The sequence below is a fragment of the Carassius carassius genome, chromosome 1 (genome assembly GCF_963082965.1).
Source record: "Carassius carassius chromosome 1, fCarCar2.1, whole genome shotgun sequence".
NCBI classification, from domain to species: domain Eukaryota; kingdom Metazoa; phylum Chordata; class Actinopteri; order Cypriniformes; family Cyprinidae; genus Carassius; species Carassius carassius.
The window spans coordinates 39,687,825-39,715,418 of NC_081755.1; the positions used below are offsets into that span (position 1 = coordinate 39,687,825).

The 27,594-nt window shown below is 36.5% G+C and overlaps 1 protein-coding gene across 1 annotated transcript in view; it reads right to left on the reverse strand.

Moving 5' to 3' along the window:
• Window positions 1-23,936, reverse strand: part of LOC132149894 (heparan sulfate glucosamine 3-O-sulfotransferase 4-like) — a 99,571-nt gene extending 75,635 nt beyond the window's left edge. The window contains exon 1 of the mRNA XM_059559203.1: window positions 22,644-23,936. Within this exon, the coding sequence (XP_059415186.1) occupies window positions 22,644-23,245 (602 nt within the window). The 5' untranslated portion in view covers window positions 23,246-23,936. The remainder of the gene's footprint in view (window positions 1-22,643) is intronic.
• Window positions 23,937-27,594: the final 3,658 nt, after the last annotated feature.

The window sequence follows — 27,594 nt, forward strand, 5'->3', positions numbered from 1 at the left end:
TTGCATTAATAAAAACCCTAACACTGACAAGCTATGCATTCATAATCGAATGCGATTCATTTAATGAACGCGATATAGCGCAGCTTGTCAATGTGATCTACGGCTCTGTGTTTTAAATGTGGCTCCATCTAAAAGCATGTGATTTACTAGTACTATTAAATCACAGAACCGGTTTTACTGACAAGATGCTCATGACAATCACATGTGATCTATTGTGCAGCCCTGGTTTGTTGATCAAAAAGTACAAAGTAGTTGAGTAAAACTAAAATGTGGAGTGTATTCAAAGTGCCGCGATCATAAATGCCACTTTAGCTGCTTCTGTTTCTTCTACAGTCAAATGTATATAAAAAAAATATTGTTTTAATTGGATTTGTAAATACCCTATATTGTATTATTATATAAAATGATTAATACAATGTAAAAAAAATTATATGACAGATACATTTAATGCAGTTAAGGAAAATGCATTTAGTATGGTTAAGGAAAATTACCTTTAAATAGGCAAAAATGATCTAGAAATCAATTCAAATAAATTATAGTGTGCAGAAACTTTAGTCATATTAAATGTAATTTCCCAAAAACAAAATTGTGGGATATATATATATATATATATATATACACACACACACACATTGTAGTTCTTTCTGGTCCTCAGATCTGATTCGCTGATAACAATGTGATAGAGTCCAACAGATCCCCATCAGCCTTTTCACCATTTGTATCACTGCGTTTGTGGTATTTCTCACAGGAAGTGTCATGGCGGACTCCTACTGTAAATCCACTATAATTAAAAATAATACAGATGCAGGTAATCACAATCGCTGAGTCAATCTCTCTCTCATTATAGTCTACTCCACATAATACACTGCTTTTAAAACAGTAATACAGTAAGCTTTCAGTGAAGCAACTTAACATTCCTTTGTTATTAGTTTTAAAGTGACACTTTCAAATTAGTAACAGAGGTTTGGGCTCAGCTGTTGAAAACTGTCAACTTTAGATTTTAATCTGGTTTGAATACTGGTCCAAATTTGCACTAAATACAAACGGTAGCTTATGACTTGCTGTTCTAGCATCACTGATGTATTATCATAATTTTGTTCATATTTTGAACTATATTTTATTCTATATTTTCAGATTTCACTTTAATATTAAAGTTTCAGTAATAATGCTGTTTTTGCCATTTTTTACTTTTTTTAATGTCCATATAGAATGTAGCTTATAGCTTTATAGCTTATAGCTTTTTTTTGTTTATATTTATATTTTTTCATTGTTTATATATATATATATATATATATATATAGTTTTAATTTTAGTTTTGGCTAAAATAAATAAATAATAATTTTATTTTAGGTTTGCCCTAAAAACAAAACCAAACAAGACAAAACAAAACAAAACAAAAATTAAGTAAAACAAAGTGCATGATGCTCCTGTATATATGGTGATAATTTACTCCAAATCCCAAATGTTTTGTGGCCTGTAGCACAAAGCGGTTTCAGATTTAACCCAGGTAAGTTCATGTTTAGTTTGAGCAAACTGAGTTTCTGGGCTCAAGAAGGTGGGTTAGTTTTGAGCAGGTTTCGTCACCTTGGTAGCTTACGCTACACAGCTACCCTGCTCTGGAGCAGGTTTTATTCTGGTTTAGAGAACGCAAACCTAAAATGGACCAATCAGCTGTGAGCAAACTGACAGATATCTGATGCAATTAAGTCACTCCTCCGTATCTCTCGCTCCAAATGAAAGCAGTTTTCGTCAACGAAACTGGGTGAACTAATCTATTAGCTGATAATACTTAGAACAACATGCTGATCTGCCAAACCTACAATACAGCACCAATAACATTTCTAACTATAAAGCAAAATTAATGAAAACATAAATAAATAAAAATAAAATAAAACGTGACAAGAGCCATTAAAGATTTAAAGATCTACACATTTCACAGCGAGTGTCTCTAAAATGAAGCCTTGCATTCACAGTGATTTTGTGACAGATGTCTGTTTTCATTTTGACAGACATTGGGTACAAGCATGTGGGTGGAAATCATAAAAGCTCGCCTGGACCGTGCCTGATTGGCGCTGAGAATTTGAGCATTTCCTAAGCCAGAATCAATGTGTAAAATAAAGTGTCTGAAAAGCGTCTACTATAAGCAATCTGCGTCGCAGCTGTGGTCACTTTTAGTATAACTTACAATGCTAAGCAGTACATGGACTGACGGAACTTTCAGTTATTGTGCTTGTGCCATGGGAGGCTTGATTACATTCATTATCACAACAGGACTGCTTCACTGAGTTTCCATAATTGACAGAACATGCGGTGAACTTTGTTGTGTCTTTCATTTGAGAGTAATGCAAAAGGCAAAAAGAAAAGTGCACAGTGTCGGGGACAGGATGAAATAAAAGCTAAAAAGCAAAAGGGACATGTAAAGCACAGTGGGGATTCTTTTGCTTTAGGTCGGTGGCATGGTTGTTTCATTTCGATGTCACTTTCTGGTGTATACTTCAATTAACATAATGGTAATGCTGTCCAAACTTTCAGGTTCGCTTCAGCAACTTTTATGCACCCATATTCATGTGACCTCTCTTTTAATGCCATTTGTTCTATAAATACTTTCTAACTTCATTGTGAATCTATCATATCTACTGCTTCCCTTAGTTTTTATGATACAGTTAAGTATGGGGCGCCGTTTGTAAAGCTGCTCATGCTGAAAATAGCAGCAACATTTTGTCACATTTAGCTTCAAACAATGTAAAAAAAAAACGGTATGAATTTTTTGACGGTCACTTTTTAGCCCATTTACAACATTATTTGTCAACTTAGAGATATTTTAAATAGTTAAATATAAATATTAAATGTTAAATCTAAATGCTAAATCTAAATCTAAATGTTAAATCTAAATCTAAATGTTAAATCTAAATGTTAAATCTAAATCTAAATGTTAAATCTAAATCTAAATGTTAAATCTTAATGTTAAATCTAAATGTTTAATCTAAATATAAATATAAAATCTAAATGTTGAATCTAAATCTAAATGTTAAATCTAAATGTTAAATCTAAATCTAAATGTTAAATCTAAATGTTAAATCTAAATATTAATGTTAAATCTAAATGTTAAATCTAAATCTAAATGTTAAAACTAAATATTAAATGTAAATCTAAATGTTAAATCTAAATGTTAAATCTAAATCTAAATCTAAATTTTGAATCTAAATGTTTCGGGTGAAACTAAATATTTAGCTAATATGCAAATTCAAAATGCTGGAAGTGCCAAAATAAAAGCTTGATGAGGTCAGTGTGTGTTTATAGCATCATGTTAAATAAGGAACGAATAAAAATCCTCTCATCCGAGGAAATTGACTCTTGGACATTGATTATCATGATAATGACTACCGTATTTTCCGGACTATAAGTCACACTTTTTTCATAGTTTGGCTGGTCCTGCGACTTATTTATCAAAATTAATTTGACATGAACAAAGAGAAAACATGACCGTCTACAGCCACAAGAGGGCGCTCTTTGCTGCTCAATGCTCCTGTAGTTTTTATATTTTTAACTCCACTAATGTGATTTTTTTTATAGAATTAGAAAACCCAAAATCGTTATCTCTATAATATTTTTTTTCAATTATTTTATGTGATTTTTTTTCCCTGTATAGGATCTCATATGATGAACACGTAAAATTTTTATTTACTGTTTTATGGTGTTATGATTGTTATTGTTAAATACAACCGTCTTACCCTGATTTTTTATGTTATAACTTTGGCAATAATAATAAAAAGAGGTACAGGTGCACTACCACTTCACAGCATCACTAACTCCACAGTCCAGTACAGTTTCTCTCAGCGACTCTGCAATGTCTGCACACGTCGAACAGCTGCTCGAAGATCTCACCTTTGGAGAAGACTGATGATTTTATACTCTAAAAATGTAAGTATTACTACTCAAAAATGAAGATTACCCCATAATGAACTGCATCCTTTGCCCACCCCAACACTTACATGCAATAATAATGATAAATGCCAACCAATAATTATATAAATTTTTTCCTTAAAATTACATTTTAGCAAAAGAAGCAAAATGTATTTTCTGTCATGACATAGCTATACATGAATATACACTAATGCAGTTGATTTGAATGCATCAGTTTTCAGTCAAGCAATTAATACACGAATAGGTAAAATATTTATATTTTATTTACTGACAACAAGAAACATGTTTAAATGATTAAAAGAATGTATAAATGTTAGCATCACAATAAATGCATACATGTACAAGTCAACAACACATGAAACAAAGCTTCATTCAAACTTACTGTTCTAACAATCATGTATTTACAGATGGTGAACCCCACATCTTACTATCATCTCAACACAGTTGTTCTGATTCTGCTGCTGCGCTGTGCTTCACAGTCTCACTCTTCTCAACGGGGATGTCGTTGAGCAACAGGATGAGGAAGACCATGATGTCGGCTCTCTGAACCACACAACCTTGAAGCGAGAGCAGAAGAACACGTGCAGGACAATCTGAGTGCTGCTGTGTCTGCTCCAAACAATCGTGTGCCTGCTCTCCGCGAGCACCACTACCTTTAAAACATTTACACATAGTTTACAAGTACATGCATTAATTTATTATTTTTGTAGTGGGCTAAACCACTGAACTGGTTCAAAACCAGCAGTATGTCTGTGAGCACGGCTCTTTTCTCCAGGTGGATCAGAGGATTTTAGGCCCCTGTAATAAGAGCACTGACAATGACTTCAGATAAAAGCTCCATCACATTTTTTGATGATGCTTTTGATGCTTCTGAAAGTCAGCCTTCATTGTATAAACAGAAACCAGCAGAACAAACTTTACCAAAATCAAATCCTCGGTGTCTTTTGGTCTTTCTCTAGATGCTCTCGCTGCTCGGGCCACCGATGAGGAAGAGACCACAGCAGCATCTGGTCCTGATGAGAGCTGGAGTGATGGAGCATCTCATCCATATCTCTGGACCATTTCCAGATGCTGCAGTGGACTTCTCCATCCTCAGTGCACACACCAGTCTGCAGACATTTTCATAACCTACACAAACACACACACACACACAAAATAAAAAAAGTCATTACTTTATTCTTTTGTTTCAGGTATGTCCTTTTTCCCCTTTTCCTTGCAGGTGCTGCTCCACCACAAAAGATCTGCAGCAAATGCACAGAAATCAACAATAAGAAAAGTGCTGTTATAACTCTTTGAAATTACACTAATTAAAATGTTTCATTTATTTTTGTAGTGTACTTACACAAATCCTTTGATGGCAGCATTCCTTCATCAGTCACTCTACAGCAGATAAACACACATGTCTCATCTGTCCCTGTAACATCCAGACAAGAGTCAGTCTCCTCTGTGATTTATCTGTGATATACTGCATCTGCATGTTGAGTTAGTAAATGATGTAACTCGCTTTTATTCCAACACAAATGTTTCTAAAATTATCAATATTGCAAATGGACAAATAAAATAGATAACCTGTGTTTAGTTACTGTATGTAGATGTGTTTGATTACATGACTTACACTCATCTAAAGCAGTGTTGACAACAATGAGTGAACACAGATGCCGGTTTCATGTCTGTTAAATGTGCTCACCTGCAATACTTATCAAAGACTATCCTGTCAGATGATAGACATTTAGTAATAGTCTTCAAGATGTATATATGGTTTATATAAATCCACTTTTGAGTCGTGTACTTAATGGAGCTCCCCTGTTAGTTATTCATTATAAAACGTGTTTTTACAGCACAATCACAAATATGCTGTATTATGTAAGTAACAAACAGGGTTTAGATTAAGCCAGGATCAGGCCATGGCTCAATTAGTCTTGCCTGTGAAACCGGAGGATAGCGTCTTTACACCTTTTGCTTATATGTTGCTGACTTTACACCTTAGATTTAATAGATTATTAACTCCAAAATCAATACCACTGTATGAAAATAACTTGTACTCTTAAATTTAAATAATTATTTCGTGAAAAAAAAATATTCTCACCATTGTAACTCACAGCAAGCCGTCATATTCGTCTTCTTCCCAGTTTAACGGCGGTTGGCGCAATACCGCCCTCTTCTGTTCCGGAGTGTGGATCAGATGTTTTCCTACTAAACGTACACAACGTGTACATTTTTCCAAACGTGTTTATTATTTTAGGTAGTCATTATCACGATAATCCATGTCCAAGAGTCAATTTCCTCGGATGAGATGATTTTTATTCGTTCCTTATTTAACACGATGCTTTAAACACTCTGACCTCATCGAGCTTTTATTTTGGCACTTCCGGCATTTTGAATTTGCATATTAGCTAAATATTTAGTTTCAACCGAAACATTTAGATTCAACATTTAGATTTAGATTTAGATTTAACATTTAGATTAAACATTTAGATTTAGATTTAACATTTAGATTTAGATTTAGATTTAACATTTATATTTAACATTTATATTTATATTTATATTTAACATTTAGATTTAACATTTAGATTTATATTTATATTTAACATTTAGATTTAACATTTAGATTTAAATTTATATTTAACATTTAGATTTAGATTAAACATTTAGATTTTATATTTACATTTAGATTTAGATTTAACATTTAGATTTAACATTTAGATTTAGATTTAGATTTAACATTTAGATTTAACATTTAACATTTAGGTTTAACATTTAATATTTATGTTTAACTATTTAAAATATCTCTAAGTTGACAAATATTGTTGTAAATGTGCTAAAAAGTGACCGTCAAAAATTCATACCAGTTTTTTAAACATAGTTTGAAGCTAAATGTGACAAAATGTTGCTGTTATTTTCAGCATGAGCAGCTTTACAAACGGCACCCGATAGTTAAGTGCCCTAAACAACAAATGCTTTTAATCTCTGTGCATTTATTCCTCAGTGACTTCACTCCTTCAGAGCCCAGACTAAAGATATCATGAATTAAAAGTAGAGAATTGATGAACCAAATTTCCCTCTGCTATGTCTATTTCTTACATCATACATGCTATTGTAAGATAAATATTGAGAAAAAGCAATGCAGCGTGAACCAGTTCTGTGCACTGTGTGCTATGACCACAGATCTGTATTGATTCAGTAGCTGAAGGTGTATTTGAACAAACTATTGGGAAGATTACAGGCGCAAAAGTGTATAACACGGTTTAAATCCTAAGCATTTCAAGACTCAATTTTAAGCATGCTACAACTTATTTCAATTCAAATAATACATTAAAAATTAAAGGTGGCAGAGAAAGTTTACCCCATTCGCTCTAATGTTACTCATACAGCCTGTAAAGACAGTAATATCAACATCTAATCTAAAATCTGAACACCACACACACACATACACACACACCTTATGGCTATTTAAAGTCTGTATTAATCAGGGCCCGGTTCCCCAAAATGTTCTTATCGCTGAGTAGTTCTTAACCTATTCCTTAACCTCTCTCTTAACATTATGGCACGATTCCCGACACATTCGTACTCTAAGTATATCTTCTGTAAGTCACACTTTCGTAAGGTTGGTCTGGACCATTCGTAAGCTCTCTCTTAGCGTTGTTTGAGCTCAAGACGCTAGTCACCGAGACTGTGCAGCAGTCTTTAGAAATCAGCGCAGCGCAGTACAAGTCAAACTATGGTATGTTGACAATGTTGTGGCTCAATAATGATTTTATGTTATGGAAATTTTTTTAAGACTCATAATAAAATATGTTTGCAATGGATACAGACCTATTTATGAAGTTGACTTTATGTGGTATCAGAACTAATATGGTGGTAATTAGCCTAGGCTATTTCGTAATTAAAGCAAATTGGCAATCACTTTTGATAATTAAAATCTAGCAAACAATTTGGCTCTAAATGGCTAAGATCTATAAATTGGTAAGCATGGTGGTGTCCAGTAAGCGACCAACTATGGCAGCGTCCAGTAAGCGACCAACTATGGCAGCGATCCAACGTGTCCTTGTATTGAATCAAAGACTGCGCCGGCCGCAGAGCCGTTTAGTCCATATCATTTTTTTTATTCGGCAAAACTTAAGCCCTTTTGACATTTTGCCTGACGTGGCTATATAAAAAAAATTAGCCTCCCAAGACAGCTCATTATGGAGCTGCTGGACCTTCTCAGACCTGCGCTTGCCAGGCTAACATGGCAGAATTTTGCTTTAAGCCCTGAAGTCCAGTAGCTTGCAGTGCTAAGGTTTTTTTATTTATTTATTTATTTTTGCTACAGAGCTTCATCGAGGTCATGGGAGAGGGCTACGGTCTAATCAAGACCTCGGTGTGGAGGTGCGTCCACACTATCACCAACGCCCTTCTGCACCATGCCGGGGATTGGATGGCACACGTACTCATCCCTATCGCCAATCCATCAGTGATTGATCAGGCGTACATATCGTGAAAGGGTAACCGTCACAGCATATCGTGTGAACATATTATTGACCACTTGATAATTTAATTTATAGTCTATATTTTACTGATAACTTAAACTATGTTAAAATAAATGTTATTGGAATAATTTGAGGAATGTCTCATTTGCATAGAATGTGTTGTCTTTCTTAACGCTGTAATGCAATTTTGCGTAAAGTGGAAAATCGATTCCTGAGCAATCGATGCCAACTAATTGAGCACCCTCACTCAGGACAGCGCCTATGTAACGTCTGACGTAAGAGGCAGCGTGTTAAGAAGCTTCCTAAGGGACACTTCGGGGAACACACTTAGGAAAATAAACAACTTTGGTAAGATATATCTTTCGAGGTCTTCTTAGTGCGCTAAGAGTGAGCGTTATCGGGGAACCGGGCCCAGGATTGTTGTTACATGAAATAAAATAATATAAAATAACTTATGAAATATTAAAAATAGATTAGTTTTTATTTTGGTTAACATTTCAACATTTCTCATTTTCATTAAGTTCAGTTTGGTGTAAGTTAGATATAAAATCTAAAACTCATGATGAATCTATGATTAACAATAAAGATTAAAAAATTCCACATGGAACAGGAATATATACACTCTACTATCTATTCAATTGAACTTTTAAAAATATAAAAAAAAATCTCATGCAAAATATTTATAAAAACTATAATAGTATTTAAGTGATACTACTATAACACTGATATTCATATAATGGATTTTGGTAACACTTTAATTTAATTTAATTATTTAAGAATTTTCCCTCAATAAACTGCTAATTTGCTGCTTATTAATAGTTAGTAAGGTATTTGTTAAGTTTAGGTATAGGGTACAATCTAAAAGGAATCTAAAATATGGTCATGCAGAATAAGGCAATAATATGTGCTTTAATAAACAATCAATATGCTAGTAATAGGCATACTAATAAGCAACTATGTAATAGTGAGAATTGGTCCTTAAAATAAAGTGTTACTGAGTATTCTGATAGATTTGCACAAACACATTAGTTCATTTGAATATCTGGAAACCAGTTACAATGATGAATTGTATTAAATGTTGTTGATACAATTTGGCACACCACTGCTGCTTTCTGGCTGTTTAATTCATGATATTGACCATTACTCAAATAGAAATGGCAAACTGACCTTGAGTTTCCCATTTAGGATTGTGTTTCAAATCAAAACACAACTCTGTGTGTTATCTGTGCTCAAATTTGCTGTAACTTGTCACTTGTCGTAACTCCGCTTCCACAGTGGCCCAGTGGTACTTGATGTCAAATAATCCTGTCAAACATAGCTACAAAGGTAGCCTGAACGCACGCGACGATAGTCAAATCCCAGAAACCCTGTGTGTATCCACCCTGCATTATAATCTTAGCATGACACAGTCAGCCAAAGGCGAATTCTAAGAGAACTAAGCAAACAGAAATTCACTGTCTCAATGTGCCTCAGCCCTAGGCATCTATCAGCATTGAAAATGTTTTACAACACTTTGACACCTCAAACCAAAAATGTTTGCGAGAAGGTAAAGAACAGAAGGAACTGTAAAAAATGTTGCGCGCCAAAGCGTTTGCTGGATTTACCCATGGTGGATTGCGCATGAGTTCGGCTAGTTTATTCCAAAACACAGCTCTATGTGAGCAATTCAGCAGGAACTGTGGCTGCACTCTAAAAAAAAGTTAGTGTAAAAGTTAAAGTACATGTAGCAATAGTTCTATTTAGATCCACTGCATCCTCTAGAACCCTTTTATGCCGAATGGTTCTTTGTATTAGTGTATAGGGTTCTTTATCCCTGTTGAAAAAACCAGCATATGCTGTTTAGGTATGTTTTGACTGCTGGTTTATGCTGGTCCTTTTGCTGGTTTATGCTGGTCCTTTGCTGGTCCTTTTGCTGGTTTATGCTGGTCCTTTGCTGGTCTTTTTGCTGGTTTATGCTGGTCCTTTGCTGGTCTTTTTGCTGGTTTATGCTGGTCCTTTGCTGGTCTTTTTGCTGGTTTATGCTGGTCCTTTGCTGGTCCTTTTGCTGGTTTATGCTGGTCCTTTGCTGGTCTTTTTGCTGGTTTATGCTGGTCCTTTGCTGGTCTTTTTGCTGGTTTATGCTGGTCCTTTGCTGGTCCTTTTGCTGGTTTATGCTGGTCCTTTGCTGGTCTTTTTGCTGGTTTATGCTGGTCCTTTGCTGGTCTTTTTGCTGGTTTATGCTGGTCCTTTGCTGGTCCTTTTGCTGGTTTATGCTGGTCCTTTGCTGGTCTTTTTGCTGGTTTATGCTGGTCCTTTGCTGGTCTTTTTGCTGGTTTATGCTGGTCCTTTGCTGGTCCTTTTGCTGGTTTATGCTGGTCCTTTGCTGGTCTTTTTGCTGGTTTATGCTGGTCCTTTGCTGGTTTATGCTGGTCATGAGCTGACAAAGGACCAGCATAAACCAGCAAAGGAACAGCATAAACCAGCATCAAAATATACATAAATAGCATATGTTGTTTTTCTTTCAGCAGTGATTCCGCCCTTTTTTTATCTGTAACTTACAAAGCTTCTCATTACTGATTTTCTTGAGCTCAGTGATCCAAATACAGACTGTCAACACACTCTCAACAGGTAAATGATTTCATTCTTTAATTTAAATACTAATTTAACTTTAAAATTGTAACTGGTTTCCAAACAAACATGTTTAATGTTCCCATAACCTCATCTGCCATTCAATCACAACAAATTGATGGACTTAAAGGCTTTATAGAGGATTGTGAAGATATTTCACTGGAACTTTGTCCTCATCACATCTATTTTTTGTGTTTTACTTATTTATGTATGTATTCATGTTCAATGTCTACTGTCAACTGTTGTTAAGAGCACTGACGTTATTGCTACGTGAATTTCACATAGATAAAAGAGTTCCTAATTCTGCTGTTGTTGTTGTTGTTGTTTTAATGTAAAGTCCCCCTCCCCCTACTTTCCCCCCTGAATTACTGATTTTTTGGACTTCAGCCATCCAACAAAACAGACTGTCAGCACACTCTCAACAGGTAAATTATTTATTTCTATAATTTTTTAACTGGTTTCCTACCAATTGTTATTTTTCTCATTTTAGTTTAAGAGAACATTTAAGTGCGACCAGCTCTTTTCAGTTAAAGATACTTCTTTCTCCATCTCCACTAATATATTGAATTTATGGTCCATATTTTATTTATTTATTTTATTAATAGGGTTTATGCATAAACATAACAATGTGAAGTGCTCACATACTACTTTTGGCCTTCTTAAACAATTTCTTTTTACATAAATGTAACCCTAAACTCAATTGTGCATTTCAGATGATGTCACGTCCCACAACCTCGTCATATGCAAAGAGAAACTGCCACTCAGTCACACCAATAATGGACTTAGTTTTCTTTACAATATTTTCTGTTTCGGGTAAGTATTTATAAGTAAGTTAATAAGTAAGTTAAGTATTTATTTATGTTCAATGTCAGTTGTCACTTATCAATGTATTATACTAATAATGGATGTTAGATCACTGTCATTTTTACTACAATTTCACATGTCATTAAATAAAATAAATATACCTAATTGACACATGCTGTTGTAGATGTTTTTATGAAAACCTTAATAGAAGCTATAAGATATTATAAGACCAGGCAAATAGAGGGGTAAAAAAAAACAGCAATAAATAGTTTATTCAAATAACATTAACAAAACTAATATTAATGATATAAATATACTAATATTAAAGAAAATAAAACTATAATTTAAAGGTTATTTATAGCGCCGTTAAGGTTCTATATAGCACTTTCAAAGCATGGAACCCTATAAAAAGGGATCTACTGTATTTAGTACCAAAAAGGATTCTGCTATTGTTACAAGCTGAAGAATCGTTTTCTGGTACGGTTTAGAACCATTTTTCTTAAGAGTGTATGCAAACCCAAGGGCTGCTGGGATTGCTTCATTTACATTCCACAGATTGGAATTCAGAAAATTTCCCTTTTTCCGCCTGTTAATTGGGGACAGCATGCACCGAAAGAGAAATGCACTGACACGTAAGCACAATAGCAGCATCACAGGCGAGTCCCTAATTAGTGAGCGTTAATGACTACAACACATGCTTGACCGTGACCGTGATATTCTATCAGTCAGTAACCACAGCCATTTCAGGCTGCTTCCTTCTCATATGATGGTCAGGCATCTGTGCGTTTTGCATCGAGTGGCAGTCGTTGCAGCAAACGCTCCTTTCCATCCATCCGAGGACATGTTTACAAATCTTTCATTTCTGAACGATTCTTGACCCGTCGCGCGCCCCCAGCGTGACGTTGATTAGGAGGTTTGTCAGTAATAAACTGGAGAGCCCCATTCATTCACAAACCTGTATTCATTTAGTTCTGCCAAGTTATACAGTGCCATATCTCTGCAGGAAAATCCAGCATGACATGAGAGCGAATTTTGCCCTTTTAAAAAAGAGGGTTAATCTTTCTTTCTTTCCCACAGCAACCTCAATCTCTCTCCGGCCCGCATGGCTCTTGTGATCCCAGGCTGCTGCAGTAAATTAAATTAAATAAACCCATTAGTTACAGCACTGCTACCTTCTCACCTCTGCCCAGATGCGCTTTCATGGTTTGCTGGCCTTTTAAAGCAACCGGAGGACTGAGTATATGGAAGCTGTCATTGGAAAGTGACCTTGAATGAGCAGAATAGAGAACCGGGTTCATTGTTTATCGGGATGATCAATTAAAACTTTAACACATTTCCGACTGTGTTTTTTCAGGTTAATTTAAAAATGCACAAGTATTACAAAAGTAAATCAGAGTTGAGGTGCTTTCAAATATGAAGAGGCAGGCGAGAGGAAAAATGGGGGTGGATGGCCGTGAAAAGAGAGTCTGCGTCACTGAAAACACGTTAAAAAGTGTGGCATGAGTAACTGAGTGGAGATCACCAATACAGCAACATGCTGACAGCCTGAACTGCACGTCCGAGGGGAGAGAGAATTTATTATTTCTTTCACATGATTTCATTCTGTCTGTTGTTTTAAATCATGAAAATGTGTAATAATAAAAGGACTAAATTGAATAAAGCTGGGAGAGAATTTAAAAGAAGATCAACGGTGAACAAAGATCATTTAAAGTACATTATCCAGTGAATAATTCTCCCTGAATTTCCCAGTTTGCCTCATAAAAACAGGAAATCTCATCTTTGTGCCTTATTTTGAACACTGCAGGTATTCAAAATTGTTTCCTTTTACACAAAGACGCTTTGAAATCTTGAAAAATAGCATAATCACAGAGGAGGTGTGCAATATAGTGTAACAGTTGGGTTCTGGCAGTAAAATTCCTATTCTTTGTCTCCATAGAGAAAATTGCAACAATTCTATAGAAACCTTTCAAGATGTTCTGTACATACTATGAGCTACTATGAGCTCAGAGGTCATTAAACTACTCCGTATGTTTCTGTTCAAGCTGTTAATTTGAATTTAAAAATGTAAATATTTAATAGCAAAGCTAAGGTGAGGAATCATAAATAGTAAAGAAAGAAAAATGGACCAGCAAGCAAATCAGGATGCAAGAGCTCAGCAGTAACTACCCACTCTGTGAAGCACTGTCAGTGTTGTAATTGATTGATATTGTAAGAAAGGCTGATTCAGAAAGATGGAGAGTAAGATCCAATTGCAACATAAAACATTTATTAACAAACAAAACAAAACTAATTCCAGGCAAAGGGAGACACGGGCAAAAATATAGTACATTCAAACACAGGGGATAGCAGGAAAGAACTGAACAACACACATGGAACATCCACAAGGGACAACACCAGACCCTGACCAAGGGAAACACTGAGGTATAAATACACAGAGGGCTAACAAAGAACACCTGGGGAACTTTAATATTTTGAAATATTATAAAAGTGTACATAAATTGTCTTTATTTTTATATATTTTACAGCAATAATTTATTCATGTTATGCAAAGCTGAATTTTCAGCATCATTACTTCAGTGTCACATGATCCTCCAGAAATCATTTTAATATGCTGATTTTCTGCACAAGAAACATTTCAGATTATTATAAATATTGGAAACGTGCTGTTTAGATATAAAGATAGATATATTAGCTTATTTAAATATGTCATGCACAATGATTCAATGGTTTGCAGTTAATTTTTCATAGAGATGTATTTTCACTTAGATGGTACATTTTCATCTCAGATCCGGTCGATTTAACTCATGGATTTAAAACAAAATAAAAAATTCCCATTGAGAAAATGAATGGGAAGAAAATGCTTCCAGAACCAAGACTTACTGTGCAACAACCATTTTCAGGTTCATTTAAGCCAGAAACGTCCACTACAGTTCACATGTGGTATTTAAATGAAATACAGAGTTTTAATTTTACTAACAAATGAGACAAAATGCAATTGGGGGTGACTCCAATTCACTCCCTTTCAAACACTGGGGGTACTACTAATACTACCATTCAGGTATTGTCAAGAAATTAAACGGTTTAAATTAATTATAAAAAGCAACACTTTCCATTTATACTGTTACTAGGCAGGCATAGAACAAGCAAAGCATGTCAACAAAACATGGCCCAAACTGACATCTCAAATGCCAATAATCCAAATTACCCCAGCAAAACAATCACCTTCTGATACACCAATTAGCAATTAACATAATCCTTAAAAGCATCCTTTTTCATCTCATCAGCTTAGTCCAGGTCTCAAAGGACACTTGGCACATGCGACAGCTGCTGCATAAAAACTATTGTGAGCTGAGCTGATTGTGGGAGATTCTCATGTGGTGTTTGATTAATGGCGTATGCATATAATTGATGGCAGGCAACATGAAACCTCAATAGACAATGGCACAGAAAAAGTTCCTAAAAAACATATTCAAAGTCACATAAGAACAGAATACCACCAGAACTCAGTGTGTTGAAACTGTTGCAGTCGGTTTACACTTCCAAAATGCCATCCCTACATTGTTTCACACTATGCTAAAATTATTCTAGCTGAATACCTCATGGTGATTTCAGGCAAGGAAAAGCACATGAATAAATAAACAACAGAAAGCAACGAGAAACTTCAAAGGCGATGGGACAATCACAGCAAACAAGCTTCTGGAAGCCAATGAATGTGTTTGTCTTTGTTTGTGACAGTGACTCAGGGGTTTTAACAGAGGAATTAGCTCAAACCTATGGAGTGTAAGCACATCTCACTGCCATAATTGAATTAAGCCTGTCACAATCTTCTAAACTGCATACATTATTGAAGAAACGGTTGGTGTGAGCTATGTCACAGATCATTCACAAAGCAGCATTGCTAAAAAGCGGTCTTTCTCATTTGTTCATTCAGATTCAGTTGTTCACAAAATGGAGAAAACCTTCATTTGTAATTTAGCGTTCCCCTGGCAAACTGTTTAAAAGGATAGTTCAGTCAAAAATTTACATTGTCACTGTTTATTCTCACTGGTCCAAAGCCATATGGGGTTATCATTTCCATTGGAAACTTTGAACAATTTCATAAAGAATCACACAAAACAGGTTCATAGTGAGCCAGTGCTGTCAGTAACAAAAAATATAGAAAAAGCACCATAAAGGATTGTAAAAGTAGCCAGTGTAACTTATTTCAAGTCTTTTGAAGTCATATAATAAGCTTTCTCTGAGGAACAGACTTCAGAACACTTGGAAATATACAGTATATATTACATAGAAAGAAATCAAGTCTTTTCCCAAAACTTGGATTCGAGTGTTTGACTCATATGGATTACTTGTACGATGTCTTTATGAACTTTTTTAAAACATCATAATTTTGGGTAAATGGGCTTTCAGTGGAGGCACAGAAATATCTTAGGTTTCATTAAAAATATCTTCCTTGTCTTTCAAAGATGAACAAAATTCAGGTTCCAAAAACAGGTTTCAACATTATAAGGGTGTTTGTTGTTGTTTTGTTTTTCTGAACTGTTCTTGTGTGTCAAGAGCTGCATAACAATTCTTCAAAAATCCCTGCAGGAAAATAACAGCATACAAGTGTAGAACAACATGAAGGTGAGTAAACGATGACAGCCATCTCACTTTTAGGGGAACTATTCCTTTAACTAGAATCCTCTATCTGTCAGAGCCATATGGTGTATTAGGATTTCTGTGTACTTTGTCAGATGTCACAGAGAGATGCAGGTGAAGCCATGTGTCACATTCCTAGCAGGGAATCTGACTTTTTTCATCCCTACAGATCCTCTGAGGTACAGTAAAGCCCTGCTACGATAAATGTCAGGTCAGAGGAGCAGCCGTGAGACACGCTAGAAGCCGCATGTTTGCCGTCGCGGCGTGGCTTCAACGTGTCAAAGTTCCTGACTGAACTGCATTAGCTTGTCTTTGGGTCATGTCATGAGACTGTATCACTCACCCAATACGCAAAAAGGGAGGGGGTGCTGCAGGAAACGCAGGGAGAAAATTGGAATCTTGTCAAGTATGATTGACATGCCTATTTGTCCCAGGGAATTCTTATTCAGAGAAATTTTAAGATGGCTGTAAACCAGCTCTTTGTTGAATGAAATCGTTGTTCCTTCTGACTGGAAACACATCATGGCAAATCCGTGGAAAGTAAATAATCCCTGAGAGAATTCATTTAAGCTCCAAATGACTTAAGTTTAGTCTTTATTTTTGGCTCAAAATAAATAATTTAATACTTGAGGCAGTGGCTGGGGCTACAAAAAAAGCAACAAAGCTTAACCAGCCTCCAAATCAGCTTTGCAACAAGGACAAGACTCAGGTTCTCATCCACAGACACGAAGCTGTGATTTAATGGCAGATTGTGTGACGATGCCAATATTTTAATGGCTGCAAACTAAATTGACAAATTAGATTCTTAGCGTAAGTGAATTAAACTTGTGGAATTGGATGAAGATCGTCACTTTAGAAACTTTCTAGCAGGATTCAGCCCAGCAGGTAGCAAGGATGTCTGTCAGAAAGAGCGAGGTGTTGAGGGCTGAGTATAAAAAGATGTATTCCAGAATCTTGACGGCGGGTGGAATTTCCTCTCTCGTCCTTCAAAGATAAAAACATGGTGATTCCATGTACAGCTCCGGTGCTGCAAAAGAAATGGACTCGAATAACCCGGAAGCCCGACCTCTGAGTAAATTCCACAATATGAGCTCATTTTTCACCTTGATTCTTTAGGCCACGGAGAACCTTTCTCACAGACTGTGGCGCCATGTGAACACTTACACCTTAATGCTCTTTGACTTTAAATCCCAAATGTAATTGAACTGTCAAGACTGCTGTCTGGGATTGTTTCCGGAGGGGCAAACAATATGCACATGCCTTTCCGTGCAACCCTGAAAGCTGGATCCCGGAAGATGTCTACATATCATCAGTACGTCAAAACAAAGTATTAGCGTGAGTACATTCACCATTTTTCAACCGTCAGCAACTGTATCTCAGCGTTGGAATGGCACGATGTTCGCACCTAGCCAAAGGATGACAGGAAGAGCGATAAACATGTGAAGTGCCAGGACAGAAGCTCTTGTAGTCGCTGGGCTCTCTTGTGCTGGTGAATTTAATTAAGTGGAAATAGGGGGATGAGACAGACCTGACTGCAGTGGTCCACTCGCTCTCGACAGGCACAGGGGCATGCTGCTAATTAAAAAGTTTAATTCCACGACTGCCGTGTTGGCATCCGAGTACCCAGAGGTGCGTACTTGCACACCTTGGCGGAAGCTTATCAGGAGCAGGCAGATTTTGGGGCGTCCCATGGAGGTGCAGGGGCTAGGCTGTATGGAGAGAGATGGCATCCAGCTTGAGCTGGTAGGCGGCCCATCTCCTCTCACAGCTTCAAGCCAGCAGTCAGGAGGAGAGAGTCGGGTTGAACTGCAGCGTGGCGTGCTGAGGCAAGGTAAACAAGAGATAAACGGAGGATTTGGGTTCTGTCCTGCTTCGCTCAGCAGTGGATCTGCGACTTGCTCCTTCTGTTAGAGGCTCACGCCTCTGCTTCTGACAGGAAGGAATCAACACTGTACGCTGTTCATACTCCTTAGAAACTCGCAGATGATTTGCTACACCCAGTGACCCTAAACGTATTAGAACACTTAAGCCACACTTAAAAACGCATACATTTCATTGCATTAAACATCAAAGCAAATGGCATCTGTAAACAAGTGGCACTGGAGCTTTATCCAACTAACTTTACTTTTCAGGGCTATTTTTAAAAGTGTCAGGGGATTTTTACTCAACAGGTTCACACAGGTGTTCTGTCAGAGTAACAACAGGTGCAGCTCTTCACATTAACTATGAATGTGATCTACTAGCATCTGAACCAGAAAGTGCCTATGTACTTACCAAATATTCATAATGAACAGTATTGTTTTATAACTTAAAACCTTTTTCATTAAGCTGTCATTCTTAAAAAAAAAAAACAATTTAAATGTAGTTTAGCTTAAACTATAATAACAACAACAGCAACAACAATAATGATAATAATAATACATGTATTAAACTAGTATACATGACAAGAACACAAAACAAAATTATCAAATATATAAGGGAAATGGAAATAAAAACAGATTATATAAAATAAACAAATTTAAAATATTAACAAAACTAATAGTATATCAATAATATAAGGTATTAAAAGATCTCATATAAATGACAAGAACACAAACCAAAATTAAAAAAAACTGAAGTAAAATTACATTTAAAACATATATATATATATATATATATATATCAAATGTTAATAAAATTACAGTAATATAGTATCTTAACATTGTTTTGGAACGAGGCTGAGTAAATTATGAATTCTCATCATTGTGTGAAGTATATCTTTTTAGGAATAATTCAGTTTAAGGAAATATCTGCAAATAGTATCTTTTGGCATGTTAGTGATGACCACTATCAAAATACTATAATTGCTTTCCATCTCTCAGTTCCAACAGCTTTGCACATACACTGCAAGTCTATAGGGCAACCATGCAAGATGCTGCTGATAGAGCTTAACTTACGCTCACCTCTCAATATTCTTTTAAACTACAGATGTTGTGAGGAATAGGGGAATATCTGAAGTTCTACTCTCCAGCAGGAAACAAGGGTCACCGGGGAATAAAAAGGTGGTGGAATTAGAGCGCTTCATTGTGTAGCCTTGTACGAGGAAAGAACAATGCGTGGGCTTCAGCAGTGTACAGCTCTCATTGATCGGAATGCATTTCATCAAGGAAGAGACCTTGGTGTAGGCAATGCTGAGTCTTTGCTATCTCTTGAAAGGCCACCTTTTTTTACAGGCTCACGACCAGACATAAAGATGGGAAAACTCTCCTGAGGTCAAATAGCCGAAGGATCTCCGGCTCTGAATATTGTGTGGGAGATTATTGAATAGAATGAATAAATAACAGATCAGAGAAGCCTGTAAAATGTTGCAAATGTACTATTACAATTTCTTTTTTCTTTTTCTTTTTTGGCAATACCACATAGTAACCATAAACTATAATATACATCATATTTGAATGCTTGTATCATTGAAAAATGTCAACTATTATCACCCAGCACTACTCAAGAGTTGGAATGCTGAAAAACAGCAGTGTTTTGCCCTACAAATGGCTTGTCTCTGCATAATAAACTGGGATATGAGTCTTTTAACACTGCAAAAATTACACACTTCAGCTTTAACACTCTCGTTTTTACTTCCGTACACTCCTTTAATCTAAAAGTGGACCCCAACAGTGGTGCGATTCATCTAATGATGCCGAGCTATTATTATTTGACAGAGGGAACGCATTACCTACTCAGTGAAAGTGAGGCTTCTTTTAAAAGCAGACAGGAGTTTAACAGAGCATCCGGTCCTCCCTGACAAGCCTTTTAAACATTGCTTCAGGCTGTAAAGAAGAGGACCATTATATTTCAAGACTGAAAAGACTACCTAACTTCTCCTGATACAGGTGCCCAGCAAATTAAGTTCAATAAGCCTTTACCGCTGGATATTTATTCATGATGGCTTTAAAGTGTAAAACCGGCTTGTCTATGCATCTTTCCATAAAACATATTTGTAAACCGAGTTGCCTTCTTATGCATATTAAAGGGGATAAACCACCTAAAAATCAACCTTTCCTACCTTTATGACTTTTGTGGAACATAGAAGATATTTTGAAGATTTTTTTGTCCTCCAAGTCAGTGGGTTGAACACCACTGCTTACAACCACAGCTAAGTGTGAAATGAGCCACTTCTGCGAATGCAAATCAGTTGCATGCATCTGATGAGCCAATATTAAAACACAAATATTAAGGGTATGTTGTAATGTCATCAAATTCAAGGTCCATCTTTTAATATAATATCAAATATTATTATTATTTTTTTTTTTAATACAGTTTGTTTGTAGTACATTTTTGTTTAGCTTCACTTTGATGTATTGCACATCTTCACTTTTGACAGTTATTGCACTTGTAATATTGTTTCCTTCAGTGAGTATGGTAGTCCATTACATATTTGATATTCCTCCAAGCTTTAAGTCATGTTCCAAGCGCATGTGGATACAAATTTAAGGCCACTGAAGGGATTTTCTAGGCTCAGTAAAACACTAAAACACACAAGCACTCTTAGGTGTTATTTATATAAGCTTGTCATCCCCCGGTCTAATGAGCCCCACACAATGACTGTAATGAAACAGCTCGCATTAACACCCAGGCAAATGAAGGAATGTTACGAGTTCTGCTTGCTCCGAAGTGAATTGCGGCAGATGTTGCCTGGCCCCAAAGCTCTGAGTCACAGCCCAAGGCTAGCAGATCCAAGCGGATCCAGCACACGCCGCAGCGTGACTTAATGCTCATTCACTCTCTACCCCTCAGACACTCTTTGTATGAGCGTCTCATCACCATAGGCAACCACTCGGATGAATGATGTTAGGTCTATGTAGAATAGCAATCCAAAGAAAAACAGCCTGGCTGTAATAACCCGCACTGGCTCAGATTATAAACAGAGTGGAGAAATGTGAACTACGAAATATCGCAGGCTGATGAGTCAAAGCATGTTGAGGGACACATATACCTGAGTAAGCACCTCGTGATTTGAGCACACCTGGGAGTCAAAGCACTCAACGGTGCATCCACTGCACCTGGTACTAGTGAGCAGTGATTGTGAACATGAATTCAGCATGAAATGAAACAGTCATGCTGCTGTAGTAATTATGTTAAAGCTGGACAAAAGCATCCACTGCATTCTGGAGCTCGGTTGCATTTGAATCATCACATATGTATCAGTCTACTGACTAACTGTCTGACTAAAATATCTCTCAACAGCAAAATGGGGAACAAAAGCAAATGACCAAGTCTACAGTAAGTGTAGACATACTCAAACGCAATACATAGGCCTGATAAAAAGATTGTAATTTTTTTTTGTCAAATAAAGATGTATACTATGTCTTATTTTATGACTGTACTAAAATTGGGTGTATATATCTGTCATTTAGCTGTACAATCATCTGATGTCTCCAAAAGCTTTGATCATCAAGACATTTTTTGCTAAAAGCGTGTTTTAATGAATTACTACACCATTTAGAAAAATACAGTAATGGTAAATAATGTCTGCAATCTCTGAATGCAAGCGCTAGTTATAGTAAAGGAAGCAAAGAGAACTTAACCCTGATATTTGGGTCAATGACAAGATGTTTGTTGATGATATGTGGGCTTTATCCGGATCTATTAAATTACATTTTTTTTATCCTTTTTTTCATGTCTGATTAAATTGTTACTTTTTGCATCAGCAGTTTGGCATAATTTTTCATTATAATTGTTTGTCTTTTATTTTCTTGTTTTACATTATTAAAAATACAAATAAATTAACAAATAAAAATAATAATATAATAAACTAAAATAATAAATAAATAAATAAATATAAATAAATAAATAAATAAATAAATCCCATAAATCAGTCACTGTCATAAAGGAAGCCATTTTGTTGTCATGTGACAAGAAAACCATAAAACAGAGAGGGTCTCCGGCATTCTCATGACTATTTTACATAGACCTATATACTGTGTGTATATATGTGTGCAAATTAAATATTAACAATAATAATAATAACGATAAGCATTTTGCCTGAGATTAAATCAACTGTTTTGGTAAAAATAGGTATAAAACTACTTCAAAAGCATATTAAAGTAAAGTCAAGAAAGAAATGCCATTTCCAAGAACTTTAAACTAGATTGCTATCGTGTGATCGGACAGCCTTATCCGTCATTGACCCATAAACAACACAACAGAAAAACTTGAAGGGCGCACCTGTACCAATCCAGCCCCTTCTCGTAGTTCCTGTCAAAGAAGTGCGGCTCATTCCCAACGGCTCGCACATCGGGATGAACTCGCAAAGCTTCCAGCAGAGCCCTTGTCCCCCCTTTCTTCACTCCGATTATAATGGCTTGTGGCAATTTTTTAACCCCGTAATCCGAGGTGCAGTTCACCGCTCTCCGAAGCTCGCTGTCCGTGGTGCTGAATTCCAGGGGCTCTCCAGCAGCAGCAGCGGCGGCGGAGCGCGTTGTAGCCGCCTGAGCTCGCACCCATCCCGCTGTCCTCTCGTCGATCCCCACGCTATTTCTAACGCTCGAGACGGCGATGGTTTGCTCTGTGGCCGTACTCTCGACGAACTCCTCGTCGAGGTAAACCTGGGAAGAGGTCGAGTAAAGTTTCTCCCTCAGCGTAACAAAAGTTGTCTCCTCTGTCACGAGCCTGCCCTGATAAACGTAGTTCTCCTGGAACTGGAAGGAGTTGTAACAGCTCATCAAGCTATAGAACAGATAGGTGACAGAAAGGGACAGGGTGAACATGAATAAGATCTTCCGGGGCACTTTAGAAGTAAAAACCGAAGTGCTGGACCAAAATGCCATCTCTGATAGCAGCGACCCTCTCAGAGAAGTGGCCAGACATGTTTCCACCCCAAGTCTCGCATGGACACTCAACAACAATAATCTGTCACCATCAACACCGCGAACATCTGAAAGTGCGAGGAGGATCCCGCTCTCCACCGCGCGCTTCGCTCGAGGAAAACGGATCGTTAAAATTCCAGAAGAACGTCTCGAGTATCGATTTCTTATTCCGACGCTGACAGCCTTTGTCACAATTGATCGGAATGAACTTGCAGATGAGAACGGCTGCGGTCGGGCGTTCTTCCAAACGAGCAGCCCTCTCGGTTGTAGACTGAGGGTATTGATGCTGATGGAAGTCTTGGCATCTTAGAAGAAAAGGGGCAAATACATAGCAAAGTCTCTGAAGTGATGTGCAGGGCACGTCTGCACTCGATACCGCTTCTGGAGTGCAGTTTTGACACCGCTGTCCTTCACACCGCTGATTTCAAGAGGCAATCGGCGCAAACGCTGGATCTTAATCCAAAAGAGGTGCTGATGTTGTATCACGCAGTCATCCTCCCACTGCTAATCCACTAACTTTGAGCGCTGGAGAGTGAGCAGCCTCGCCATAAATATTCATTGACTGCTCTCAGTGGCTGAGAGTGCAGCGCGCAGTCGTAACGCGTCGCGTTGATTGGTAGACGTGATGTGCGCATCAGCCGTGGGCTCATCCAAAAACCAGAATAATACTACAGTAAGAAACTGCTGCTACGTCTATCGCTTTCTACAAGATAACAGGGGAGGAAAGCATTAGACGCATGTAATTTGATCAGACAAACACAAATACATTTCTATAGAATCTATTTTATATTTATTGAATAATAATAATAATAATTAACACAAATCTCAACAGAAAGTTTATTTAATAAAAAACGGATTAATATTGATATTTAAACCGATTTATAATATTAATATTTATTTTACTTTATCATTGAAATATTCTAATAATATTATTTATCTAATACAAAATAGTACAATTTGAATAGACTAATATATAGTATATTCATAGCATTTATGAAACTTTTTATAAAACTATGGCTTTAATTACTGAATTTGTATTTCATTTCAAATTTTATGTATATTCAAAGTGTCTGATTACGAAAATATTTTCTGATCAAGACGTGCAGAATGTTTGGGGGTGCACTGAAAAAAGAAATACACAAATAATTAGAAAAAAAAACGGTGAGTAGAATGTTCAAAACGTGATTTTCTTTTAAAACATACAACAATCATCTTTTTTTTTTTTTTTTTAAGAGCTTACGTTTACAACAAAATAATTCTGTTATAGTGCAGTCAGTGGGTGTTTGCAAACCTGCTAGGTCTGTAATGCCAGCACCAGTGAAAGCAGTACTGATAAGAGGAATATTACAGCAGCTCATTTAATATATTTCTTCCTTTGATTATATCTGATATCACATTTATATTGTTATGACTACATTTTTATGACAGAAGCACTAACTTTGGTCTATAAAGAGCAGCTCATGCCTGCTCTCTGCTGGCCTGAAAGATGCAGGACTAATCCATGCAACAACAGCACTGTGATTCTTCATGACAGTTACCTTAATGCACATTACAGCACATTAATGCACGGATTGCAGGAGTGACTGTATAGATGAGGAATGATTGAATGGGTTGATGCACGGATTTCTGAAATTCAGCAGTGTTCTTGTGGTATGTGTGCTGAATAATTCAACAATGGACATTTCTTTATCTGTTGTTTACCCTCTTCAACAGAGTTCTCTCAATAGAAGCATTAAAGCAATATTTACAGTAACAATGCTCAAAATGTTCATTTATACACTTATCTCAAGTTATTGATTTTTATTTTTTATTATTTTTTGCTAATGATTATGTTCCAAGGATAAGACATATGTCTTTTGGGGAAACAAACAGATGACTTGTGAGTAGAACGATGTGTCCCCTTCCTTTAGATCCCTCCATTCATCACGTCCCTCATGTTATACAGCTTCCAGCTCAGAGCATCCATTAAAAGTAAGCATTTCATTTTCCTGATAAATCTGAGTTCCTGCAAGCTTCTTGTAGTTGGTTTTTGGAGGTTGTTTAAAATCAAGAACGATGTTTGAGCTCTTTATACTGTAAGCCTGCACATTTAAATATGTTTTATGTTTCGGGAGGCAGACACACTCTTGCAGTTTAAATCTAGATTAAAGACCCATCTCTTTAACCTGGCATACACATAACATACTAATATGCTTTTATTATCCAAATCCGTTAAAGGATTTTTAGGCTGCATTAATTAGGTAAACCGGAACCGGAAACACTTCCCATAACACCCTATGTACTTGCTACATCATTAGAAGTATGGCATCGGTAATATTTGTCTGTTTCTCTCTTGTTCCGAGGTCACCGTGGCCACCAGATCCAGTCTGTGTCCAGATCAGAGGGTCACTGCAGTCACCCGGATCCAGTACGTATCCAGACCAGATGCTGGATCAGCACCTAGAAAGGACCTCTACATCCCTGAAAGACAGCGGAGACCAGGACAACTAGAGCCCCAGATACAGATCCCCTGTAAAGACCTTGTCTCAGACGAGCACCAGGACAAGACCACAGGAAACAAATGATTCTTCTGCACAATCTGACTTTGCTGCAGCTTGGAATTGAACTACTGGTTTCGTCTGGTCAGAGGAGAACTGGCCCCCCAACTGAGCCTGGTTTCTCCCAAGGTTTTTTTCTCCATTCTGTCACCGATGGAGTTTCGGTTCCTTGCCGCTGTCGCCTCTGGCTTGCTTAGTTGGGGACACTTCATATACAGCGATATCGTTGACTTGATTGCAAATAAATGCACAGACACTATTTAATTGAACAGAGATGACATAACTGAATTCAATGATGAACTGCCTTTAACTATCATTTTTTCATTATTGACACTGTTTTCCTAATGAATGTTGTTCAGTTGCTTTGACGCAATGTATTTTGTTTAAAGCGCTATATAAATAAAGGTGACTTTGACTTGTGAACTGTACAATGAGTAGAGAAAAAAAACACTGTAAAACATACAATTTTAACTGTTAAAAACTGTAAAAATACTACAGTAAAACCTGGTAATTGGTCATCAGTAAGTTCCCTTACTGTATATGGGGGAAAACTGTAATAGTTCCAGAATTACATATAAGGTAAGTTAAATGCACCATTTTTAGAAGTAAAAGGAAACAGTTATCTCATTTATAGTAAAAAAAAAAAACTGTAACCCGACATTCTTCCCATGGGTGAAACTTCACATTTGATGGTATTTCATTTACATAATTTTCTCATACGTTTTCCTTAATAGTTTTTGTTAGCAGCTATGCATAATAGGGTTTTATGCTATGGCAATTTTGTTGTTTATTGCATTATTTTACAGAAAATGCAGCAGTAATTTTATGTTTAAGGTACAAAACAGATTTTAATAGCAGTATGTTGAAAAATGGTACGGTATAAACGTATTTTTATAAACTTATTTTTAGAAACATATTTTTATAAACGTATATTTTTTTTCCTGCAAATATATGTTAACATTTTACTATATTTAACCGCAGCTGCAATTTCTTTATGCAAAAAGAACAGAATTAAAAAAAAATTTTACAGTGTATGAACACTGAAACACCCTCACCTCATTATATAGGGTGTGAAAATGTGAAAAAAAGAACAAACAAAACAGATAACGCATTTTAAGAGTGTTTACACTATAACTGACACATGCCAGCACTGGAGCTCCTCAAAGATACCAAACTTCACATTCATTACAGCACCTACACTGTAAGAAAACACCATGTTGTGCTGGCTTTTACTGCAGCTAGCTCCTCTTCCTACATATAGGGCACCCACCTATCTAGATGTGGCAGTGCTGCCGTTCTCATTCTCCAATGTGGAAATGACCTCTCAAACTTAGGTGCAATTGCTCACTGGAAATACAGCTCCACACACTGTAGGAGATGCATTTCTTTGATCAGAAATTCGGATGCATACATATATTTTTTTGAAGTTGCTTTTAAAGATAGCACCTGCCTAGAAGCTACAAGAAAATATAATGTAGAGTTCACAGTGAAGGAAAACTAATTTTTAAATATCCATGGATATTTAAGAGATCGGCTAGCAGTTGGACTCTAAGCTTCTGGCGTGCGGCCCAAAGGGAAATCCAGTGAAATCTGCCAAAAATCCTTGAAACAGACTTATAATTGTCTGAGCTCTGAGTGGTGAGTGGGGAAAATGGTAGTTTGGTCTATAAGCCTGCATAAACGCTAAGATCTACAGCAATCAGTGTTGGGTAAATTACTCGAAAAAAGTCATTCATTACTACTAATTTCATCTTCAAAAGTGTACTGTAATTA